Source organism: Crocodylus siamensis, chromosome 5 (assembly GCF_052110815.1).
Source record: "Crocodylus siamensis isolate JL-2025a chromosome 5, ASM5211081v1, whole genome shotgun sequence".
NCBI classification, from domain to species: Eukaryota; Metazoa; Chordata; order Crocodylia; family Crocodylidae; genus Crocodylus; species Crocodylus siamensis.
Genome location: NC_143399.1, coordinates 36,835,061 through 36,848,600, shown reverse-complemented (window position 1 = coordinate 36,848,600; position 13,540 = coordinate 36,835,061). Strand labels below are relative to the sequence as shown.

Genomic DNA, 13,540 nt, shown 5'->3' with positions numbered 1-13,540 from the left:
ACCTAATTTGGTTAAATATAAAACAACTTTAAAACATGCATGTAAAATTAAACAAATTAGAGGCAAACATTTCTATAATTCCCTAAGGATACCAAAAATTTCAGTGAACTGTTTAAGACTGCATTGGGGATAGAGTTCAAGAGAGGTTTAGATACCCAATTTACACTGGAAAGTTACCTTTAAATATCTTTAAAAAAACCAAACAAACTTGAGCTTTTGTCTAAGGTAAGGGATGTAATTTTTTCTTCTGCAGGCAGTAGAAAAAAGGATTTAACATTTAAAGAAAGAATTTCATAGTACACCTAACATCTGTAACCTAACAAGTGTTAGGCTTGTTAGGTTCCAAGACAGGGTTACAAAGACCAAGTCTTACATCACAGGCTTCTGATTCAGTACATCAGAGCCTACAAATAAAAGTAGGAATGCATAAGTTATCCACTTTGAGTGAATGAGAAATAGTAGCACTTTTAACCTGTTAAACAAGCTATTTATGAAGCTGCTGAGTTTCGCGTACCTCTGCCACATGAATAGGTGTTGAGTGGCAATTGTCAAGGCGTATACCATGGAAATATTTGGCAGTGATTTCAGTGTATTTTTTCATGTGTGCCCAGAGGTAAGGGCAGTCTTCTGGCTTCTTCCCATAACGAAGTTTGACACTATCTCCCCAGCAGATAAGCTCTCTTCTTAAGTAAACATTTGAGCCTAAAGAGGAAAGAAAAATGATCTCACTACAACATGCCAGAGACAGGAAGTGTACTTGATTATGATTAAAGAAATAAAATATAAATAAAGTATTATTTATAAATTTTAAAAACTGTAAATCAAAACTCCTAATTAACTTCATATTAAATTCCAAAATTACAAACTGTATACTAAATTACAGATTATTGTATCAGTTTACTTATACCAATGATGCACTTAAGACCTACACTAGTGGTATAACTTCATAAATTGGAAGAAACTAGGAAACATGATTTACAAAAGAAAGGTTGAAAGAACTTAGATTATTTTGTCTGGAAAAGAGTGAAGGGGATTTGATAACACTCTTCAACTCCTGAAGGGTGGTTATAAAGAAGATAGTCTTTTCTCTTTGGCTGCAGGGAACAAGACATTATAGTCTTAAATTGGAGCAGGGGAACTTTGGGTTTGATAATAAGCAGAACTTTCTCACTATGAAAGTGTCTAAGCACTAGAACAGATTACCTAAACAAGTTGTGGAATTTCTACTGCTGGAAGTTTAAAAGCAAATTAGACCACACTTGTCTAGGATGCATTAGGTAGGATGATCCCGCCTTGAACAAGGAGTTGGATTAAGTGACTTCCTGAGGTCTTTCCTAATCCTACTTTTCTATGATTTAAGAAACTTCTATTTTAAGTTTCAAATAAATGTAACAGTATATGAAATGGAATAACAGTTTAGACTCCAGGAGTCATCTCTTACATACTTTTAGTGGTACAAACCAATATCTGATATTTGCAGCTGACAATGTAGACCTATAAGTAAGCAGTCACAATTTTTAGACTTAACCTATTTTTAGCAGCATTTTCTATTCATCTTGCTTAACAAAATTTTCAAAATACCTAATCTGCTACATCACAAGTTCTATTCTGATTTAAGGTCCTACATTATTTAAATGTTTTGAAATGTAACCTTTAATTTGTATTCAGTTTCATTTATGCCTCTTATAGATGTGATTAGTGCAACAATTTATCTGTAAATTATGTTATATTCACAAAACATGCATTTTCTACAAATATTTTAAGGAGGAACCTGAATGTTTTAATTAAAAGTATTGTCAGATCAGAGTTAGATGAAAGAAAAAAATATGGCTATTGAAAATGATGAACCAGCAGACATTTGAACATAGCTGCAAAAGCTATTTTGATCTGCAACCTCTGACATATTGCCACAGTTAGACAACTGCCTAAATACGTGCCTCACATGGAACAAACTTTCTTCTTTGTGCACAAAGTCTTGGCACTGACAAGTTTTAAAGGTTAGCTTACTTTCACTTAAACAAAGACCTACTGTTATTTTTTTCTGACTGTTCTACTTATTTATTGAAGAAAAAAAATAAGCCAGGTCATAAAAGTAGTGAGCTTGACTGCATGTTAAAGTTATACTGTAATTTCAAAATTGAATAACTATTGCAAAATACAGTCTCTGCACATGGAGTTATTCTGGCACAGTTATTTTAAAATAAAGCTCTATTTACAGAAGACTTTCTACATATCCTCAAGAAACTACTCCTATATCATCTGGTATAGAAGTCTGTATCTGTTATCATTCAGCTACTTAGTGTCCATGTCCTTTGTCTTAACCCTGAAACCCTCTCCCCACTGGAACTTTTGTGTCTTCATACACTGTGAATCACTGACCCATATATCCCTTTTCTGGATACCAATAAAACACTGACAACCTTCACCACACCTGTTGCTTGGGTACTACCATAGTATACCTAATCAATTAAAGCGTGCAAGCAAGTTTAGTGGCCCCTTAAGGCACACCAATAGTCTAACTTTGTATAGCACTAAGTATCTGCAGATGCATTAAGTGGAATTCAAATGCCACTAAGTTTGAAGTGGAACTGGGATTCTATCTATAAAGTGAAAGTCTCAGGAATGTGAAGCTGAGTATGTTCGAGCTCAAAATCAATGACCCAAAGTGGAAGAAAACATGTTGTGTATTTATCCCAAGGAAAGGATGGCCAACCGAAGGACATAAAAAGAAAGAAAGCATTTATCGTATGGTGGGCCAACATGCATTCTTTGTTGGCTTTTTTAGTTTTTGAAGAAGATATGCAGACAACAGCAATAAAACACTGAAATGGAGTAAACTTACTTCATGTTAAATATGGAACTTAGTACGGGGTAGATTAATGTTCAGTAAATTCATACCCTAGCTCACTTTACAATAACTTCCTTTTGTAGACAAGTCTCTTGTGAATTCCAGTTAACTTCCTGGTGTCGCTGTATATAGACAAGCTTTAGAAGCCAGATACTGAAAGCATTCACTGACAGACCTGACAGTCAAAAATTTATGAGTCGCCTTTTAAAAGCAAACAGCTGCAGTAATATTGTCAGTCAGATCTGAAGAGCTTTCCCCCTTCTTTCTTTAGTACTGACATCAATATTCTCAGTTCAGGCATTAGCAAACCTTCCATATATGAGCACACAGGTGTCTCTTCATATTCCAATACAGCACCATAAGCTAGTGGGGGTAGGGAGTTAGAGAATCCAAGGCAAGACACCAGGCTCTGCAGAGAAAGATACAATTTGGTTCCTGAATTGGAATTGAGGCTTATTACAGTATGAAAAAAGGCTTTCCAATGCTCTGAATTTTTGCCACATAAAAGCTAGTGATGAACTTAAATTTAGGTGATAGATGGACAAAACCGGAGGACAAAAATCCATGCTCTGTTCCTCAAAGTTTGGCTATTTTGGGGTTATGTATACATACATGCAAGTAAAAAAACACAAAAAAAGATGCTCAGAATTAAATGATTAAAAAAAAAAATCTTGGGAAAGCATTTCCAGGTAGCCCTAACTCAGATACCCAGAGACTGGTTTTAAAATTGAACTACAGCCAACCCTCCAAATTAAGCGTAGAGATTTTAATTTTAACAAATTAATTAGAAATCAATTAGGTTTAGAAATTAATAATATACTGTAAAGTAGCTTCTACCTACTCATAATACAAACTTTTTTCTACCTTATAGCAGACACTACCAGAGCTTGTTATAAAACATGCAGATGTAATAATTAACACTACTCAAATATACTGCAAAATCATTTAAGCTGAAAGACTGTAAACCAGACCCTACTTAGGTGGCTAGGCCCCCAAGCAGATTTAGGCACCTGAGTGCAAATACTTTTCTACCCTGATGGAATCCCTGAAAACAGCTATTAATAAATCAAAGGGGGTGAGTTGTCCTTTCTTCACTGCCTTTTTGACTAAGACTTAAACTAAGATGACAGCATGTTATAAAGTGGATGCATGGATTTTTAGGCTCCTAATAGGTGGAGTAGGATCTGGCCCTGCAACTCAATTGTAAAATATTTTTATGGTCATTCCTTAGCATGCTGAATTGGAACAGAAATTCTGCATAGTGATTTAACTGCAAAGTTTATAATTCACCTCTTTGTAACTGTACAAATAGATCCAGAGGGGAAAAAAAAACCCCTCTTTTTTTGCTTAGGCTAGAATACTTAAAGATTTCTAAAAGGACTGAAAATTTGTTTCAAACCTGGTTCAGCAAAATTCCTCAAAGGATCATCTCCCATTACCCATCCATTATGGGCCATGAAATGACAAGCTTTATCAGATTGATGCATCAGCAATTCTTCCTCTTCCAGAGTTTGATCTTCAAATGGATAAGTAAAATATCTATGGAATGCACAGATAGTTAAAAAAACCCAAACCCAAAAAACTAACAAAAATTCATTTTACTCTTAAAAAGAGTTGCCAGAGATGTCTTATCTACAAAGAAGTTGTGATAAAACTATTTTTACTATAGATGCACCGATATCAGTCCATATCAGATGGGCACTGATGAAAGGAAAATTGACATTATTGGCAATCTGCTTTTTTTGGTCGGCATAGCCAATAATATCACTAATAAATGCTGTGTGCATGTGCACAGCTGCAGTATGCACGTGGCCAGGAATGTAGCTAGACAGTGTGGAGAGCAGCGTCTGGCTAGTAAATCCGTGGGGAGAAGAGGTGTGGGGGAAGGCCAATCAACGCCCCCACGATGAAGGAGGGAATGGAGGTGGGGTAGGGGCACAGGTAGGCACTGCCCAGCCAGGGCAGGGCAGGGCATGGGACGGAGCTGCGGGCAGCTCATTTTGGGGGTGGCTCCTTGCTGCTACATACACCAACGGGGGGAGGCATGGGGGACATGTGACCCCCAGACTGGTGCAAGGGCAGGCCGCCCACTGCAGGCTCAGGGCCAGGGGCTGCACCGGCCTCTTCCCAGCAGGGGGACTACAGCAAATTTTGGGGTGGCTGTAGCCTATCCCATAGTCCTCCTCCCAGCACTGCTGCTGCCCATCCTGTCCCTGCCCCATGTGCAGCCCCAGCCCAGCCCCCTCACAGGGAAGAGGCCGGCACAGCACCTGGCCCTGAGCCAGCAGCAGCCTACCTGCCCTCGCCCCAAGCACAAATCCGGGAGTCACGTGTCCCCTGTGCCTCCCCCAAGGGTGCATGCAGCAACGAGGAACTACCCTCCCTCCACACCCCCTGGACAGGTCACCTGTGTCTCTGTCCCATGCCCCACCCTGGCTAGGCACTGGCCCCAGCCCCATTCCCTCCTTCACCATGAGAGCCGCATTCAGCAGCCCCACGCCCCTTCCCACCCCCAAGCTCCTTACCCCCCACAGACTTACCATCCAGACTGCTCTCCAAGCTGCCAGGCTGCATATCAGCTGTCAGATCAGTATTGGCTGATATGGCCAGTTAATAATTGCCCGTCAGTATCAACCAAAAAAACCTTTATCAGGGAACCCTTAATTTTTACAGTTCACAAAAACTTGTTTGCAGTAAAATATAAACAAAAGTCTATTGTTTTGTAACACAGCTTCATATCTTGGGGTAAGAAGGAGAGCAGCAGTGGTTATCTTGAAGGTTAAGATCTCAATTCTGGATATACTCCTGCAAGTGAGTTTAGGCATGTGAACAATTAAGAGTTGCACTGAAATTTACAGATTATGCTCTCTAAATAGAAGTTTTGGGTTGCCTAAGTGCGAACAGTGTAATGAATGCACACTAGTGGTAAAGATACCCTAAAAAGCGCAAGGAGATGAGATTCCCCCCACCCCGTTACAGTTGCTTTGTCTTGAATCCCTACAGCATTATAAAGCTAAAATTATGGGGCATAAGTGGCATGGTACAAGTCTCCTTAGCCCCACCAGATGAGCAAGTTTCACTGTATATGAGCACTAAGGATCATCCTTGGTATTTCAATGGCACCCTGAGATTAAACACCATCTTCTCTAGGGACATTATACTTGTTTCTTTTTGCTACAGTTATATTCCACATTCTTATAGCTTCAGTTGTTGCTAAAAGTCATACTGCTAGTGTTCAGTAAGTTCAGGTGACTATTTTTTTTTTTTTATTGAAAGGAGCCAAAAAGTTTACTCTGTACATCAAAATCTAAATATGTGGCCTGCAAAATTTTAGTTTAAAAAAGGTAGTTTTAAAATTACATAAGCAAACAGTCAATCTGTTTCTTAAAACCAAAGATACATAAAACTGTTTACACATAGAATTCTATACCATTATATCAAATATATGCATTCTTATATAAGAAGTTCAGATTTGCTTAAATTTTCCTCCAGACCCTTTTTTCCTCTATAAGGACAAGTGCAACTTGCAAGAAAGGTTCCTCAAGAAACACTGACCCTTGCTTACGTAAAGCAGAAGTCCAAAGTCATATTTCCTACACTAAAGAAAGAAATTGTTCTGGATTGTTCAGTTTGTAAACCCAAGGCCCAATTCTTGTTCCTTTACAGAGTTTGTTAGTTCACTGGCCATTAGGGATTTTCATCTAAATGGTATCTGTATAATTGCCCAATGTGGTAAGATGCTTGGAAGTCCTATTGCAGGTTTTGTAGGAGCTGGTCCTAAGTGGGGCCAAAGTCAGGCCTATAATGTAAGTGCCCTCAAATCCCAGAACTTGGTGCAGTTCAATACAGTAAAATTCTTTTAAATGACTTTTTGAGAAAAGAGACAAGATATAATACCTGGTAACTAAAGGGTATTTTCTAGTAACACGACCCAGTTTAGGACCATGGCCAGCCAATCGTTCATAAACCACATTCTCCACAAGACAATTGACAGCCTGAAAGTAATTAAATTAAATGTTACTCCAATAATAATCATACTAATAAATATTTATCAATTTATAATTAAAATAATAAATTCAAATTAAAATTCAGTATTAATAAAACCTGCTCTTGATGATGGTTAACTTGTCGAAACTGCTCAGCATTTAATTCTTCAATTCTCTTGCGGAACCAGTTACAGCACTCTTCTATTGCAGCTGGACCATTGCTGAAGAGAACAAAAAAAGTAACAGAAAGTCATTATGATTAGCCAGCTCTATATATCGCATAAGCTTTTACTCATAAAGTATTTCCAGTAACAAAACGCATTTAACAAAAAAATATTAATGTGTAAAAATGTTATTTCTTCCTCTCTATCTGGAGCTTTTTACCTTACTAGTTTTCACAGATTAAACTTCCCTTGTACAAACCCAATAATACTGTACCTATGTGGTATGAATGTTGCCAATGCTGTATCCATATCAACAGTACAGCCAAGTCGCCTATATTTGGGATCCTGAATTATTTTAAGGTGTTTATTTGGATCAGATTTGGTGTTCTTTGTACCTGAGGACAAAATTTTAAAACAATGGAAAATGCTGTGAAGTGGAATTTTAAAATACAAAGCATAAAGCTTAAGTAAGAAAACACTTGCTATTCTAGTTTAACCAAGAAACTAAAAGACATGTGTTGGGTGCGTCCACTGAAGTTGGTGTAAAACTCCCAGGGGCTTCAGTTGGGTCTGTACTTCTCCCCCACAGTTCTTATAGAAAAATATTTTTCTATCTTTCATGTGTACAGCTTAAAAGTTTTAAAAAGGCTGAACTGATAGTGTGTGTTATGTAGATATACTCAGATACAGAAACCCATGCAAAACCAAAATACCATAGTAAAACAATTAAATCTAGACACCTAAACTTTATATTTTACCTGGCTTATGTTCAGTGTTGTCTAGTAACTACTAGTGCCTTCTCTCATGCAATATTTTAAGACATTTTCAGTCTCACAAAGAAAAAGTATTCCAGAAGAATTCTCTCTTTAAAACCTTTACATACTCCAGCATTAAAATTAAATTGTGGAACACATATTCAAGTTCTTAACTGCTGCCTCCTATCTAATTTCTTCCCAGCTGGGTGAACCAACAAGCACTGCCTTCAAAGCATCCACCATACATCCTTGCTCAAGGTGAAATGGAAATTCCCAATCAGGAAAAGGTTATTTTGGTTTTAGGATTCTTTTCTCACTTTTGGATAATTTGATTATATAGTATCTTGCTTTCAAGCAGCTGATAAAGTAACAATAATATACCCAAGTAATCTATATTCTTTGGTAATAAGTATGCTCCTTACCTTGGGTTAGAAGGGTCTTAAATTGCTGCACAGCTTTGTTAACATCCACTTGGAAAAATTCCCATAGTTTTGTTCTGGGATAAAGATCCTCCCAAATTATTTTACGAATACACTGTAAAAGACAAAAATAAATTTCAGTTGGGTGTGTGCAAGGCTATCAAGGTTTAAAGCAACAAATACGTATCAACTGTTGACAAAAGATTCAGTATCTTTACATAAAACTTTTATAAAAATATGTAAGTTTGCCATTGGAAAACAAGCTCATCAGGGCAGGGATTGCAATGCATGTAGCACACTGTGGACACTAACACACTATAAACGTTTATTCATCTACTTGTAGCGTTTATTCTTGTTATTAATAAGGCAGAGAGTTATATTTCCAATTTACTTACATTCAGATGATGGTCATTTTCAATTGAAGGAGGCACTCCTCTATCTGTACATTTCCCTCCAGCCACGCTGCATGTTAAGTGCCAAAGAGCTCTGTCCAAGACCCAGGCTGGTTTCAGGTGTGGAGAATTGATGAGATTATAACTACATTCTGGATGAACCTTTAGCCATTCACTGTTAGCAGCTTATTTTTTAAAAGGGTGAGGTGAGAGGGGAGGGAAAAAGAATTAACACAAATGGATTATTAACCATTTTATACAAACATCTCAAAACAGAGGTTGGCAACCTATGGCCCAGAGCCTTTTGATCCAGCCTGTGGACCTGTGGCTTTAGTAGCAGAGTGAGTGTGGGGTCCTGCCCACACCATGCTGCAGCCAGTGTGCTTTGGCAGAAAGAAGGGGTCTTTGTCTGCACCAGGCACTTCAGGCTTTGATGAAGAGTGGAGGGGTGTTTTTCCTGCACCACACCACAGCCCAGCAGCAGGTAAAAGTGGCAGGGGCAGCCAGATTCTAGTGCTGGCACATCTCAGACTCAAACGGGGTTATTACATGCTATCACTGTGAAACACTGCTGACCCCTGCCTTGGAACCAAGTCCTTCAGTCATGAGGAGTCGCAACAGTCAATGAGGAAGCCAGACATTAACAAGACACCACACCATTAAAGTACACAGTGCATAAGTCAGTCTGACATACAGGAGTTGCCAGCGTGCAATCTGTTTAAATCAAGAAGTATTTTATGTCATCGGGTTTGTTTTTTATGGATGGTTGTACTTTACTTCTGGTACAGCTAAAAAAAAAATTAATTTTTGTTTAGGGGCGCACCGATATTTTTGGGGCTGATACCGATAGCCGATTTTTAAGGAGGCATATTGGCTGATACTGATCTGATTTCCAATATGCAGCCCAGCAGACTGAAGAGCACTGTCCAGCTGGTAAGTCTGTCGTGGAAGGGGAGAGGGAAGGGATGGGATGTGGGGAAGGGGGGCAAATCAAATCTCCTGCAGTGAAGGAGGGAATGTGGCTGGGGCAGGCACTGCTCAGCCAGGCCAGGGTGCGGGATGGAGCCGAGGCTTGTCCAGGGGGGCGTGGGAAGGGGAAGGCAGCTCCCGCTGCTACATGCACCCTGGGAGGGCACAGGGGGTATGTGCCCCTGGATCTGTGCAGGACGAGGGTGAGCTGCAACTGTGGGCTGGGGCTGTGTTGGGCTCTTCCTGGTGGGGCCTGGGCTGGGCTGCGCTCAGGGCAGGTGGTAGCAGCACTGGGAGAGAGGCTATAGGAGGTGCTTCAGCCACCCCAAAATTCGCCACTCAGGGCATGGGAAGCGGGCGTTTGGAGGTGCTGTGCGGGTTAGTGAGGCATCAGCAAGCCTCCGTGGTGGGTGGCTACCAGGCTGTGGGCCCACGGCACCTCTGAACTGGCCTGGCCAAGCAGCTGCTGGGCCGTGCACATCAGGCTGTGCTTGCTGACAAAGTAAACTGCTGCCTGACTGCACTTGTGTCCCCATCACTAAGCTGCACCTGCTGGGGGTGGCCCCACCCCTGCAGCCCAGCCCAGCCCCACCATGCAGCTGCCTTAGCTGAGGCTGAGCAAGGCCAGTCCAAGCTGTGGGGGTGCAGCCACCCCCGGCAGCTGCAGCTTCATTACAGCCGCTCCCCACCCCTGGCTGGTTGGGGCTTGGCAGTGCTGCACAGAGCCCCTCCTCCCCACCCTGTGGCAGTGGGGGCAGGCAGAGGAGGAGGAGGGGAAAGAGTTCTCCCCCCCAGCACTGAACAGAGCCCCCTCTGGGGCCAGGCAGCTTCACACTGTGCCCCCCCCACCGCTCAATGGAGGGGGGAGCAGGAGGAGGAGGGGGAAGAGTATCCCACAGTATGGACCAGAGCCCCCCTGCCTGCCCCAGGGTGGTGGGGGAGAAGCAGGGGGGGAGAGTCCCCCTCTGGGGCCAGACAGCCTCGCAGTGCCCCCCTCTGCACACCATGGTGGTGGTGGGGGGGGAAGAGAGAGAGAGAAGGAGGTGTAGTTGGAGGGGAATTAACCCCCCCCCGCACGGAACAGAGCCCCCCCTCCCACCCCATAGTGGTGGGGGAGAGGGAAGAGGGGGAAGTCTTCCCCTCTGGGGCCAGGCAGCCTTGTGTGCTGGGTTTGCTCTCGGCTGTCAGGGAGCTACTGGGGTGGGTAGAGCTCTCCCTTCCTCCCCAACCACAGCAGACGCTCCCTCTTCCCCCACCCTCTAAAACCTGCAGGCCAAAGTTGGGCCTGCCAGGGCTTAGCCATGCCCCCACCTCAGCTCAGCTCAGCTCAGCTCAGCTGTGGAAGAAGGGCTGTTCTAGCACTCCCAAGCTTCTGGCCTGAGCCACTATGGGCATGTGCCTGCATTTCTGGGATGAGAAGGGAATGTCTATTCACTTGCAAACTGGTTCACTCTGCAGGTTAGACTTATCTGCAAGGATTTAATCAGTTCAGGCTCAGACTTTTTAAATGTCTGCCCCTAGCCTAAGAAAGACTCCTTCAGATTCAAATCTACCCGAAATCCAGTTCCTTTCTAACAAGAAATAAATTATGCCATTTTACTGCCCTTTTGCTTAATTCTGAGCAGGCAAGGAGGCTGTTTAATCATTCTGATAAAGGAACTGCTTTGACAACAATGAAAAGATTACAATGTTTGAAGAAACACTAGACATACAACATGACCAGCTAGCTCCAACATAAGTTAAATGCTAGTCTTAGGGACAAGATTCACAGATATGATTTGACAATTGGGTGAATAAAAATGGAGGATTAAACAAGATTAAAACTAATTATTTGATGATAGTTTCCTGCTTGATGACTTAACAAGTTATTAATATCAATAATACTAATTATTGATATAATTTTGATTTAAAGGTCAGCCATTCATTTCATCCTGTTAGGGAAACAAAAATGATCACAGAATTAGTCTTCCAATATACTACTCTTTCAGCACAGTCTAAACTCTTTAAAACAGGTGCTCAACTTCTGTCCCACAGAGCTGACATCTGGGCCATGGGAATCCTCACGGGTCAGAATATGGGCAGCTGGTGCCCCCCCAGCAGCCAGTCAGGAAGGCCAATTGTGCTGACTGGGGTGGGGGGAGGGGTCCCCCACAGGCAATCTCACCACGGGGGGCGGGGGTGATCCATGGCCAATTGCACCAACCAGGAAGCCCACTGGAAGCATGAACAGCACTCTTGGAAGTGCCAGCAGTGCTTCACCTGGCGCCCCCACTCCCCAGCTGGCGCTCATAAGGCAGGGCACCAGTGCTCCTGCCTGCCCCCCTGCTTATCACCTAAGCGGGGAGTACTGCCTGTCAGGGGGTACATGTGCACCCCCTACACATCGTCACTGGGTCAGAAAACAATGGCAGCTAAGGAGAGGGCAGAGGGGCAGCTGCAAGTGGCAGACTCCAACCCTGCCCAGGACATTGTGGCACAGAAGGATCAGGGCTGGGCCTACCCCCCTGCTGTTCCCTGCCTTCTCCACACATCCAGATAGAAGCTACTTCACCTGGCCCAACCCCTTTGAGGATCTGGATCAGGGCTGAGGTGCCTCCCACCCCCCTCCGCACATCCAGATTGGGATTACTCTGTCCTGCTATCCCCCACCCTACCAGACATGTCCATCAAAGGGTGAGACTGCTCCTCCCACTCTGGCATGTCCAGATCAGGACTGTTCTGCCCTGCCCTGCCCCTCCCCCTGGATCAGGGCAGAGCTGACCCCTCCCCATACTCCCTTAGTAAGTTTAGATCTGGACCAGGCTGCCTGCCCCTGATATCTGGACTGGAGACACTCCACCCTGTCCCCCCACCATGTGTCCAGATCGGGATTGGGACCAGGTTGCTCACCCTGCCCTACCGCAGCTGGATGGGGCCCCTCTGCCAGCCCCACAGCCAGCCTGTGGCTGGAGCTGGCACTACACACCCAGCCCATGGCAGGGAAGTTTGCTTTAAAACAAAGAAAACACAAGCACCAGAAGTTTGCTAGCTGTTCCTGTTGTGAAGATTAGCTTCAGAAATGAAATTCACACATTGTCTTCCTGCACAATGTAGTTGGATGCCTAAAGGATAGAATTGAGACTTTTCCCATTTATCTTGAATGACTATTAATGCTGATGCTACTTTGATTTCCAATGTAAATTTAACAATGGCTTAAAAGAAATTAAAGCAGCAGTGTCAAACTCATCTGTTCTGTACAAGACTGGTCCACAGGCTCAATGAACAGTGGGGGGCTGGCCCTGTGGACTGGATAGGGCCCATAGACTGTACTCCCCCCATTCCTCTCCTAAACACTGGATACACTCTGGAACTGCGACACATGGTACCCATATGAGGCTACAAGCTGTATGTGGTGCCTGCTCCAGTTGGTTCAGGGCATATGCTGTATGCAGCACAGGCCCCAGACCAGCCAGACCATGCAGAAGACCCACACAGCCCCTGCCCCAACATGCTGGGTTCAGAGCCCACTCTTGCTGGCCTGGAACTGTACCATAAGTGGTACCTGTTGCACGACTGGAGATGCACGTAGTGCCTTACCCAGGCTGCCTAAAGCAGGTGCCACATGCAGCTTGTGTCCTAGACAAACCAGAGCAGGCACTGGATCCAGCATACGGGTGGAGTGGGCGTCCCAGACTGGCCCCACGTGGGACAAGTACCAGGGTTGGATGATATGGCTCTACAAGCCGAATCCAGTTCATGGGCCATATCTTTGACACCACTGGATTAAAGTGTTTCTGGCTGTAATGAGATGAGAAAAAGCAATTCATTTTATTTAATAACATTTGTCCTCGCTTGTCCTTTCTTGGGTTTCCTTCCATGTGCTGTCAGTTACTAGTATGTTATATTCAAACCTAGGTACTTGTTTTGCAAATGCATGTTCACATCAATAACTCTTATAAAGATGACTAAGTTTTAAGGTTTCAAACCTTTTACTTAAGCAGGGACCTTCTCTTAGCTGCAAAATGTCA

The 13,540-nt window shown here is 43.1% G+C and overlaps 1 protein-coding gene across 3 annotated transcripts in view; it reads right to left on the bottom strand.

Moving 5' to 3' along the window:
• Positions 1–13,540, bottom strand: part of AGL (amylo-alpha-1,6-glucosidase and 4-alpha-glucanotransferase) — a 55,803-nt gene that overhangs the window by 31,846 nt on the left and 10,417 nt on the right. For all 3 annotated transcript variants that reach the window (XM_090050168.1, XM_090050167.1, XM_090050169.1), the window contains exons 6-12: positions 8,568–8,749; positions 8,176–8,287; positions 7,273–7,393; positions 6,953–7,055; positions 6,746–6,843; positions 4,248–4,387; positions 515–702 (exon numbers count right to left, since the gene is read on the bottom strand). In XM_090050168.1, the coding sequence (XP_089906294.1) occupies positions 515–702; positions 4,248–4,387; positions 6,746–6,843; positions 6,953–7,055; positions 7,273–7,393; positions 8,176–8,287; positions 8,568–8,749 (944 nt within the window). The remainder of the gene's footprint in view (positions 1–514; positions 703–4,247; positions 4,388–6,745; positions 6,844–6,952; positions 7,056–7,272; positions 7,394–8,175; positions 8,288–8,567; positions 8,750–13,540) is intronic.